Raw genomic sequence first — 12013 nt, 5'->3', positions numbered from 1 at the left:
AGGAAGAGAACAAACAAAATCTCTGGTATTGAAAGCCCTTTTTTTGAAGTCATAGGAAAATAGGATTACAAATATGTTCAGCCTGTATTTTTCAGGATCATTAAGGTATGTATTATTTTTACCTCATGTCAGTTGATAACATTGCTTCATACATTTGCTGTATTACAATAATGGGCAAGATGCTGTCAGATTTAGGCTGCTGCAGGAACATGCCAAGCATCAGAAACTGTGGCAATCGACTAACATACCTTTAAAATTACACAGGTCTGTATTTCCCCTTTCCAACAGTATCTTATTATGCAGTGCTACCATCAATATTTCATCCTGTGTATCTTTCTAAAAAAAACTGCATTTCTTTATTTTGTTCTTTATGTTTTCTACTAGCCTGAAAGATTCTTTCCATTGATATTTAGTATTTAATTCAATTCATTTCGAACAATAAACCCTTTTCTTATGTGCAATTAGAAATTACTTGTCCTTATTTCAATTTTCTTCTTGCATCTAATCTCCTCAGTGTTCCTATAACACACTGAATTGAAGTAAGTTCTTGTTTTTTCCTTGAACATACCCACTATTTTATTTTGAACTAATATTTATATATTTTCCTTCAGCATCATCATAGGAAGTCCCTCGAAATCGAGGAAGACTTGCTTCCACTCTAAAAGTGAGTTCTCAGATGACAGAACAGTCCAATATGGGAATTACAGTCTCTGTCACAGGCGGGACAGTCAGTCGTTGGAGGAAAGGGTGGGTGGGGGTCTGGTTTGCCACATGCTCCTTTCATTGCCTGTGCTTGTTTTCTGCATGCTCTCGGTGACATGACTTGAGGTGCTCAGTGCCTTTCTGGATGCTCTTCCTCCACTTAGGGCGGTCTTTGGCCAGGGACTCCCAGGTGTCGGTGGGGTTGTTGCACTTTATCAAGGAGGCTTTGAGGGTGTCCTTGAAACATTTCCTCTGTCCACCTGGGGCTTGCTTGCCGTGCAGGAGCTCCGAGTAGAGCGCCGCTTGCTTTGGGAGTCTTGTGTCGGGCATGTGAACAATGTGGCCCACCCAACGGAGCTGGTTGAGTGTGGTCTATGCTTCGATGCTGGGGATGTTGGCCTGATCGAGAACACCGACGTTGATGCGTCTATCCTCCCAGGGGATTTGCAGGATCTTGCGGAGACATCGCTGGTGGTATTTCTCCAGCGATTTGAGGTGTCTGCAGTATATGTTCATGTCTCTGAGCCATACAGGAGGGCGGATATCACTACAGCCCTGTAGACCATAAGTTTAGTGCCAGATTTGAGGGCCTGATCTTCGAACACTCTCTTCGTCAGGCAACCAAAGGCTGCGCTGGCGCACTGGAGGTGGTGTTGGACCTCGTCGCCGATGTCTGCCCTTGCTGATAATAGGTTCCCAAGGTATGGAAAGTGGTCCATGTTGTTCAGGGCTGTGCCATGGATCTTGATGAGTGGGGGGCAGTGCTGCATGGCAGGGTCAGGTTGGTGGAGGACCTTTGTCTTACGGATGTTTAGTGTAAGGCCTATGCTTTCGTATACCTCGGTGAAGATGTTGACGATGGCTTGGGGTTCAGCCTCTGAGTGTGCGCTGACGCAATAGTCATCCGCGCACTGTAGTTCGACGACAGAGGATGGGACAGTATTGGATCTAGCCTGGAGGCGACGAAGGGTTGAACAGGTTCCCACTGGTTCTATAGTTTAGTTCCACTCCAGCTTGTTGAGCGTGAGGTGGAGCACTGCAGCGCGTAAGAGTGAGAAGAGGGTTGGCTCGATGATGCAGCCCTGTTTGACTCCGGTCTGGATGTGGATTGGGTCTGTGGTGGATCCGTTGGTCAGGATCACAGCTTGCATGTTGTCGTGGAACAGGCGGAGGATGGAGACAAACTTTTGGGGGGCAGCTGAAACGCAGGATGACGCTCCAAAGTCCCTCGCAGTTAACAGTGTCAAAGGCCTTTGTAAGGTCAAAAAAGGCCATGTACAAAGGTTGGTGCTGTTCCCTGCATTTATCTTGCAGTTGTCGCGCCGTAAAGATCATGTCCGTTGTACCCCGTAGTGGACAGAATCCACACTGTGACTCCGGGAGGAGCTCCTCAGCCACAGGGAGAAGATGGTTGAGGAGGATTCTAGCGATGACTTTCTCAGTGGCCAACAGGGAGATTCCTCTGTAGTTGCCAGTCGGACTTGTCCCTTTTTTTTAAAAAGATGGTCATGATTACTGCATCTCTGAGATCTCCCAGCATGCTCTCCTCCTGCCAGATGAGAGATGAGGTCATGCATTTGTGCCAATAGTGCCTCTCTGCCATACTTTAATACTTCATCAGGGATTCCATCCGCTTCCGATGCCTTATTGTTCTTGAGCTGACGGATGGCGTTTTCTACCTCGTGCAGGGCTGGGGTTTTGCCGAGACAGTGGCGGGTCGCATGCTGCAGGATGGAGTCGAGGGCACTCATGTCAAAAGCAGAGTCTCGATTACGGAGACCTTAATCATCATCAAGGACATAGGGGCAGTCAGGATCCGCTGGAAGAAGCACTTCGAAGATATTTTATTTCAGGCAATGATGGAAAGACTTTCTCACAATATTGTCTTCCATTGGAGATTTGTTTCATTGCCAACAGATCGTTCTCATTTTTAAGACACTAAGAACATGTAATACTGCTTATAGTATACAATGATATTAAAAGTCAGGTCTCTGTGAAAAGGAATGAACGCTCAATTAAAAATAAAAATAAATTATTCAGAAAAAAAATCTTCTGGGCTGGCACCTTATATATTCTCAAGCACCAAGTAGCTGCATTCTATTAATTAGAAATCTAGCCAGTTCATCGCTTTATATCTTGTGCTTATTTTTGCTGTTGCAACCTGCTATGAAATTCAATGCATGTGTGCTCTGTAGTGAGGTGAAAATGTAATTCCTAGCCTCATTGTTTTAGGCAATATTTAAGTATACAAGGCATATTATTTGTAATATTTCTGTGTATGATTTTTATAGAAATGTCAAAGAGAAAAACAGATGATGGAAGTTGATAAGTCTGGATATTCTATTTCATACTTCTTTGTATATATATTTTATAGTTCTAACAGGTAGGCCTGCTGCAATAAACACAGAACATCCTTACAAGATTACAATATGTTGGGTATTACACTGCTATGCACATAATTATTGATTTAAAAAAATGATCAGTTTGGAATTCTGATAGCTGCAGCTGCAGCATAATGTATGAAGGTGAAAACGGAATCAAACTCGGAGCCTGAAATGACAAAGTTAATTACACGGTTCGCTGTAGAAATAACATTCAATTACTGGCTACTTTGTGAAAAGGAAGTATATAGCTCAATCATGTCTCTGACATGAGTTTTATTTACATGATCAAACCTTAAGTTAAATTATTCCTACCAAATAGGAATTTCTGTAAAAAAAACATGAAAATTCTTCCTCTTATTTGGGTAAAGCGGGAAGGAAACATATGATAGTGCTGTTAAAAACTTATGCTTATGGTGGATTTGAGAGCGCAGCCCTTTAGCGAGTCATTGCTGGGAACTGTGGGTCTTAGAGACATTTTTTGCCTGTACCTTCAATTCTTTTCCCATCTACTCCACAACTGCCAGAAATCAGTGATACTTCCTTTAGCTTTCCCAGTGACTTAAAGAGGAAAGAAAGCAATGAACTTTAGTAAGTGATCTATGCTACTTCAAACACCATCTCTGTTCGGAACAGCATGAATAGTTCTGGGTCTCAAAAGCTGCTGGAGGGGCTGAAAAAAATTGGGTTCTCATCAGGGAAGGCGCCTGAAATAGAATGTGAATTTTTTAATACTAGGGATCAAAAATGCTACAATGGGCCAGTTCTTGCTGGTAAAAGGACAACGTGCAATGACACACATTATTAATGTGTAAATTCAGGGGATTAAGCGATATGACATGAGTTGCAAATCTCCAGAACTTACTGGTCAATTTACGCCACTCGCTTTACACAAACTGCATTCCGCCCTTAACCTCCCCATTATTAACAACTTGCTGGAGTTGCACATTAATGCCCATTAAACTCGCTGCAGAACGTTAGGTCTGGAATTTAACAGCGCAAATACATTTTTAATGACATGATAATTGTTAACGCAATGCTAATCAACCTCTCTGGCCCAGAAAGGGAATAATTTAAACTGTTAAATATCATTCTTACATGTTGTTAATTATTGTTTGAAATGTTAAAAAATGTCCAATTTTAATTGCTCTTACTTTTCCTTTCTGTCTCTTTTCCCTCTAAATCAAATCCTTCTTTCCATACCCGATTTAACTTTAGTTCACCCATTCTAATGCACCCTTCTCTGTAGTTCCTGTTTCTTTCTCAATCTTTAACTCTCATTGGTTAAGGAGATAGACTTTTGGTCCCACTGTTCACTAAGGTCCCAGATGCCCTATTGCCCCTGCCGTGTCGTTATCAGCTTGCACTTCCAGCAAGTTACAGCACAATTTGGTTCAATTTGGTTTGGAGATTGCATTAATTCTGCTATCCCAAGGAAATCGATAATACGGTAATAACAGTTCTTGGTTTGTAAAAGTTTATTTTTTGAAGTATATATATGTATTTTTTTTTTTAAAAAGAAGGCTGATTTAAAAAAAAAAAACAACCCAAGTCTAACACTGTGCACCGCAAGATGCCCTGGTCTAGCAAGACCCGGCCCATTATGTTAGCTTGTTCTACAGGAGTTTAATTTTCTTGGAAGCTTTACGTGTGATTATTTAACTCATTTGAGAATTCATGACAATGCACATTTTATTTAGTTTTTTGGCTCAATGACATTGTAATATTTTATACTTGTTCCACATTTCCATAGACCTGAGCTTTGCATAGGTACAATTTACACTTATGCTACACTGTTTAGATACTGTTTGCCATATTTGTGTTAACTGCATACACCTAAAATCCCATGTTATTTCAAGTTCCAATAGTTTTAATGACTAGTTGTCTAGAACCACTGAAATCAGATAAAATATACCTGTCACTTCTCTATGTAAAGTTTACAATTACAGCATTATATGGTGTATTCTGAAAGTAAAGAATGAAGCAAGGAGAACTTTAAAGTTTTATTGACATGATTGATGCATGTAACATATGTGCATTAAGCGCATCAAGTACATTTGATTACAATAGGATTTATTTTCTGTGCTTGCAAAAGTCAAGATTAGTATAAAGCAAATTTCCAAGCTTTACACTCAGTATTTTTTGCTAATATTAAAACAAGAACACATGATCAATAAATGTAATCATTTAAAACACAATGTGTTGTGCATCTAGCTCTGAAGGATTTTGGCATTTCAGCAAAGGTAGCTAGGCATTTTGGCAATCATTCAGAAGTCAGGGCCATTCTTCTTAAGCTGTTTATAATCAGTGTTGACTGTAATAAACTGTCAAAAGAAGAATAAAGCAATCAGCAGGCATGTTTCTCAATCATTTCACAGTTCATTTATTGTTATGATTATTGCTTTATTAGTTAGTTTTGTTAAATGCATGAGAGGAAGTAAATTTACTTCCAACGGTGCAACTCTAAGTAAATTTTTTCAACAAATTCTCTCTCCACCAAGTTACCTTGTATTGGCGATTATGACCCAATTTATTCCATGGCTCAGAGTTGTTCTTTTTGTCCCAGCTGAAGATTAATATGAAAAATATATGAATATATAAACTCATAGAATCATTGAATGATACAGCATAGAAGGAAGCCATTCAGTCCATCGTGCCAGTGCCGGTTCATTGAAAGAGCTATCCAATTAGTCCCACTCCCTTGTTCTTCCCCCATAGCCCAGCAAATGTTTCAATTTCAAGTATTGATCAAAGTCCTCTTTCAGAATTATTACTGAATCTGTTTTCAACACCCTTTCAGACAGTGCATTGCAGATCATAACAACTCACTGCCCAAAACATCTTTTCACTTTTACTTTTAAAAAATGTATTAATTCACAAGAGTTTGGCGTCGCTGGCAATGCCAGCATTTATTGCCCATCCTCTTGTTGTCCTTGAGAAGATGGTGGTGAGCCTCCTTTTGAACTGCTGCAGTCCATGTGGTGAAGGTACTCCCACAGTGCTGTTAGGCAGGGAGTTCCAGGATTTTGACCCAGCAACAATGAAGGAACAGTGTTATATGTCCAAATCAGAATGGTGTAAGACTCGGAGGTTGACTTGAAGGTGGTGGTGTTCCCATGTGCTTGCTGCCCTTATCCTTCTAGGTGGTAGAGGTCGTGGGTTTAGGTGTTGCTGAACAAGTTTTGGCAAGTTGTTGCAGTACAATTTGTAGATGGTACACACTGCAGCCACGGTGTGTCTGTAAAGGAGGGAATGAATGTTTAAGATGGTGAGTGGGGTTCCAATTAAGTGGACTGTTTTGTTCTGGATGGTGTCAAGCTACTTGAGAGTGTTGCTGGAGCTGCACTCATCCAGGCAAGTCAAGAGTATTCCATCACATTCCTGACTTGTAGATGGTGAAAAGGCTTTGGGGAGTCAGGAGGTGAGTCACTCACCGCAGAATACCCAGCTTCTGATCTGCCCTCCTCTCGTAGTCACAGTATTTATGTGCCTGGTCTAGTTAAGTTTCTGGTCAATGGTGACCCCCTGGGTGTTTTTGGTGGGGGATTCGACAATGCTAATGCCATTGAATATCAAGGGGAGGTGGCTAGACTCTCTTGTGATGAAGATGGTCATTGCCTGGCACTTGTTAGTGCTAAATGTTACTTGCCACTTATCAGCTCAAGCCTGGATGTTGTCCAGGCATTGCTGTATGTGGACATAAGACTGCTTCATTATCTGAGGAATTTGAATGGGACTGAACACTGCAATTATCAGCGGACATCCCCGCTTCTGAACTTGTGGTGGAGAGAAGATTATTGATGAAGCAGCTGAAGATGGTTGGGACTAGGAAACTGCCCTGAACTCCTGCAGCAATGTCCTGGGGCTGAGATGACTGGCCTCAAACAATCACAAGGCTGCCTTGGATTCTTTTGACAATTATCTTAAATCTGTCTCCTCTGGTAACCAACCCTTCTGTCTCGGAAAACAGTTTCTCCTTATTTGCTCTATTAAACCTTTGAACAGCTCGATCAAATTTCCCCTTAACCTTCTCTGCTCCAAGTGGAACCACAGTTTCTCACGTCTCTCCACGTAACTGAAGTATTTCATCCCTAGTACCATTCTAGTAAATTTCCTCTGCACCTTCTTTAAGACCTTGACATCCTTCCTAAAGTGTGGTGCCTGGAAATGGACACAATATTCCAGTTGGGGCATAACTAGTGTTTTATAAAAGGTTTAATATAACTTCCTTGCTTTTGTACTCTATGCCTTCATTTATAAAGCCAAACATATAGAAGAAACTAACATAAGCTATATTATTTCACGTACCAGACATCAGGGCTGAACATTGCCAGACGTGACAGGTAAAACCCAGCACCAGTAGCTCCAAGTCCAATGAAGAAGAATAGAGGAATCAACTAGAGTAACATAGATAGACGTTACTTTTCTCTCTCAGATAAAGAGGAATACAATTGTTTAAGAACAATTCTTTGAACAAACAATACTGTTTGCACTATTAAATGAGTCCTATTATCATCAATAGTTTTTAAAACAAAGTATTACAATTGCAGTAAAGAATACTTTTAATGTAATTGCTGATGGAAAAACTGACTGGAAAGTGTTACAATCTTTGCAATGGTTATGCAGCTTTCCATATGATTTCAGAGTCCCTTACAATACTGGGCTAGCTGCCCCAATGATTTTGCCGTTATTCACTGCATAACCCTTTTCTCCCCAAAATATTTTTTGCAACTTTTACTTGCTCCTGGACACTGAACTTATTGGGGCAAGGGGGGAGGGGGGGAAAGGGGAGCAAAAATTAAAATTTGTGGCAAACTGTCAGTGGTTCCAGAAGCATAAAATTTAAAGTACAGAATGCAGCCATTCAGCCCACGGTACCCATGTTGGAACTATGTACTCTAATCCTACTTTCCTGCACCTTTCCCATATTTTTTTTTCAAATACTTATCCAATTCCCTTTAAATGATATTGCTTCAATAGCCACTTGTTTTCAATATACCGAGTGAATGATTTACCACATGTTAACTTCTGCCTTTGGAATCTATGCTCTCTAGTTGCTGATTTTCTAACAAGTGGAAACAATATTTTACTATTTACTCCTTCATAATTTTGAAAACCTCTATTAAAGCCTTCCCTGTTCCAGTGAAAATGACTCAATTTTTAAAGCTTTCCTTCATAACTGTACCTCTCATTCCTGGTATTGTTCTAGTAAATCTTCACTGTACCTATTCTTTGGCACTAATGATCCGGATTTTGTGGTCAGCGGCAAATACCAGCTGTACACTACACTTATATTTGCCCACTTTCTATGGCTTTTGCACTGGAACTTGTGATTAGAAATCCATTTCAGCACAGCACCCTCTACAGATGATCTGGGATCTGTGCGAACAGGGAATGCAACTGTGCATCTCATTAACCAATCAAATTGAAAAATGGTTAATGAGACGTGGGGGTAGAAACAAAACCTGGCAGACCTCCCGTTTTCCAGGTGTTTTTACCATCACGTCAGTCAAGGCAGACTCTTGATCCATTTTCAGCTCTTTGGCAATGTTTTTGGAGCGGACCGGAAGTCGGTCATAATGGGAGTGGAAGTGCGGTGGCAAGTGTTGGTGAGGGGCAAGTGGGGGAAGGACGGAGTCTCTGCCTCTGTCAGTCAGCGGCGGAACGGTGGTGACGTCATTGCGCGTGTGCATCACATCTTTCCCCTCATTTAAAGGGGAGAGAAGAAGCGATTGTTTAGGTTTGGCCCACTGTGCCACCTGGGAGTGTTTCGGCCCAGCCGAACCTGGGCCATAATTGTTCAACCAATCCGGATGTGCGCCAGCAAAAAAAAACATGCGGCCGCGGCAGTGTGCCCTCCCCTTGGAGGGCTACCGAGCTGCCGTGGCTCACACATGGAATACAAGGTACACCAACAGAAAAAGCTGTCGGGGGCACTGCGCGGCGGATCGTGGATTTTTTCAACTAAATTTTGCGGGACTGCCATAGAGGTGCGGGAGATCGACAGTGCATGCTTTGATGATGCACTAAGGACAGTCGGCAGCAGCAAGGCAGAAGTGGGAACCGGCAGAAAAATCCCCGAGGTGAATTTCAACCGTGACGACCATTGGACCGAAAGTCGCCGGCCGCTCGACTCCGCCGCAGCTTTCTGGCAGTAAGTGGCCTTTTTGGGAGACTGAATTTCGGCCCCATGCAGTCTAAACCAGGAAATGCAAGTCAGAATGTTTAATTCAAAGCCAAATCATTTACAGGAAGCAAAATAAAGAGGGGAAGAGAAAGATGAGATTAAGAGAGCATAGATTAAAAAAAAGACATACTTTTTTTTCAAATCTACAACATTAAAATCTGATGGAATGAGACTCCACACTTGTAAAAGTTAATTTTCAGTGTCAGAGATTGTTTGGCAGTAATTAAGCATGTTGTGTCCTTAGATGCTCTAGTAATGACTCCACGAGACACTGTGTTGTACTTGAACTATAGTGACCTTAGTCCTTTATTTGTTAACTCCAGAGTGAGGATCACACCTGGTGGCCTGCCTTTTATACTAGGCCAGACACACCTGTATAGATAACCTACAAGTCTCCCACTGCTGTGCTCTCTGGTGGCATACCTTGTGATAGTACCAACAGTAGCCATGTAGGATACATGACATCACTCCCCCCTGAACCCTCAGTACAAATTGCCTCTGCATTGACTGTGCTCTGAGCTCTATCTGATTGACCCTTGGCAGGTCGTTTCAATCTTGGGTGAGTAGTTGGTGCAGTAGAGTGCTGATGGTTGCTGTTTGTGTGTGTCCCTGACCACTTCATTCTCCCCACACCCCACATCGATTATGGCGGAGGCTCATAGCATTCATATACATTCAAGTTCAGGAAAACAGGTTTGCATTACATTTGTGGTTCCGTTGAGACACAAGTACGTTAGACTGGCGAGATGCCTTGTTGATGCAGTGCCCGGTGCATGAGGACAAACTAGCTCCAGGGCTGCTGGGTTGTGTCCCTGTAGTCTGGTCGCAGCTCAGTGCCCAGTGCTGGCCGTGGGAACCCGGTTGGTTCGAGTTGCCTGCTCTTGGGGCTGTTGCCGTAGTCCCTAGTGTCGGACCGATTCATAGATGTCTGTGACCTCCCTGTCCTTTCTCTGCGCCATGGGTCGCTACTGCTTCCTGAGGAGCTGTCGCCTAGCAGTGCACAGGGAACTGCTGACTCGCTGGCCTGGGTGTTGTTTGGTTTGGGATCCTGGCTGTTTCCGGTCCCCTTTGGGGGAACTGTGGCTGGTGACCCTTCGTTTATGGGTATAGCCTTGGTGGCGATGGGGTCTGGGGACTGCACCTTAGCACAGTCTGCTCATTCAGGCTCGTGGCAGTTGGTGCCATCGGGTGCCCGAGAGGTGGAGCCAATCAGGGGCATGGTATCGATACCGGTGCCGTTGCCCTGCTGAGGTCGCTTGCTCTGCAGCTAGTGCGTGCTGGCTGCTTGTGGCCACACTCCATGGTGCATAACTCTGGTCCCTGGAACGCAGGCTACAGCATTGGGTAGCTCGCTGGACCTGTGTGCTCCCGATGGGTAGCTGCCCGCTGCATGCAGTTGAAATCCTGCATCGCACAACTTTTCATTACTTATGATGGACACACTGTGGGTCCGATCGGACTTTTCCTCACTGGTTGCATGTGCACAATTCCATCAATTGCACATTTTACATAATCGCGCGACTTTTCCTCGCTGGTTGCATGTACACAATTCAGATTATCAGTTGCACATTTTACATGATAAATTGTACATTTTGTCTTTGACTTACAGTTACTATTACATTGCTTAAGTGTGTGGAACTGTCCCTTTAATTGTAGTGGGTTGCTGGTCTCCTTTAAGAGAGCCTTGCTTTCTTTACCCCAATCCACTTCTCCGTTTGGTGCCACGAGTTGCTCCATCAGCGCTGCCCCTCGTGGTCTGGCTACTGCCATCTTTTTCTTCAGCGCCTCACCTCGTGGTTTGGTCGCTATCTTTCCTCCATCCACGATATCGACTGCAGTGATCTTCTCCCTGGGTTCTACCTCCGAAGCTGGGAAGTCGCCTCTGGATCCGATTTTCTTCCTCCAGAGTCCTGCCACTGGAGCCTGGAAGGTGCGTTCGGGTCGTCTCAGCTGGATCATCCCCACACAGTCATGCTGAGCGGTCTGTGTCTCGAGTGCCGTGCTGGTCTGCTCTCCGGTGCCAAATCCACCCTCAGGTGAGGGCTTGCTTTGCCTCTGAGCGCAGAGGACGTCAATCGATGGAGGGGTGAAGTCTTCCCACTTCCAATGGATCTTCTCCATCCACCTTCTGCCGAGCAGCATTGATCCATCACCTGCAACAATCCAGAGGTAACTTGTGCACCGCGCCATCATGGAGTGCCTTTACATCCGCACTACTGACAGTTATGATTTCGTCGGTGAAGATGCGCAGCTTTGCCTGAACCGGGACCAACTTGGGTCGTTCAGCTTGATTGTCCCATAGCCTCTCAAAGGCTTCTTGATTCATCACTGACTGGCGCGCACCCGTGACAACTTCCATGAAGACGGGACCACCATCTATCCCGATTTCCATCTTCAGCGGGGAACACTCGATGGTGCAGGTAAATGGCTGGGCTGCCTCTCAATTCATATTCCGCGCTGGATTTCTGGCCATCTGCTGACTCTTCATCGACACAGTGAGTCATATTTCTCTTAAACATTGGCTGGAGATGGCCCTTTGTGATGCAGCCTTTGCATACATAGTCTTTAAAGCGCCACTGGTGAGCCCTTTGATTCCCTCTATATCGCCAGCATGGTACTACTCGATTAGCCCCCCTCGGCGGACTCTGAGTTAAGGGACTGGTGGGGCTGTTCTCTCTTCCCGGAGAGGGTTCGCACTCTACAGTCCAGCCTCTAAACGGTGCCACTCTGCACAGTACTTACT

The 12013-nt window shown here is 43.8% G+C and overlaps 1 protein-coding gene across 1 annotated transcript in view; it reads right to left on the bottom strand.

Moving 5' to 3' along the window:
* Positions 1-5073: 5073 nt before the first annotated feature.
* Positions 5074-12013, bottom strand: part of LOC139263910 (cytochrome c oxidase subunit NDUFA4-like) — a 41548-nt gene continuing 34608 nt past the window's right edge. The window contains exons 2-4 of the mRNA XM_070879991.1: positions 7392-7480; positions 5589-5649; positions 5074-5407 (exon numbers count right to left, since the gene is read on the bottom strand). Coding sequence (XP_070736092.1) covers positions 5351-5407; positions 5589-5649; positions 7392-7480 — 207 coding nt within the window. The 3' untranslated portion in view covers positions 5074-5350. The remainder of the gene's footprint in view (positions 5408-5588; positions 5650-7391; positions 7481-12013) is intronic.

Source organism: Pristiophorus japonicus, chromosome 5 (assembly GCF_044704955.1).
Source record: "Pristiophorus japonicus isolate sPriJap1 chromosome 5, sPriJap1.hap1, whole genome shotgun sequence".
NCBI lineage: Eukaryota > Metazoa > Chordata > Chondrichthyes > Pristiophoridae > Pristiophorus > Pristiophorus japonicus.
This window is presented reverse-complemented; position numbering and strand designations above follow the sequence as displayed.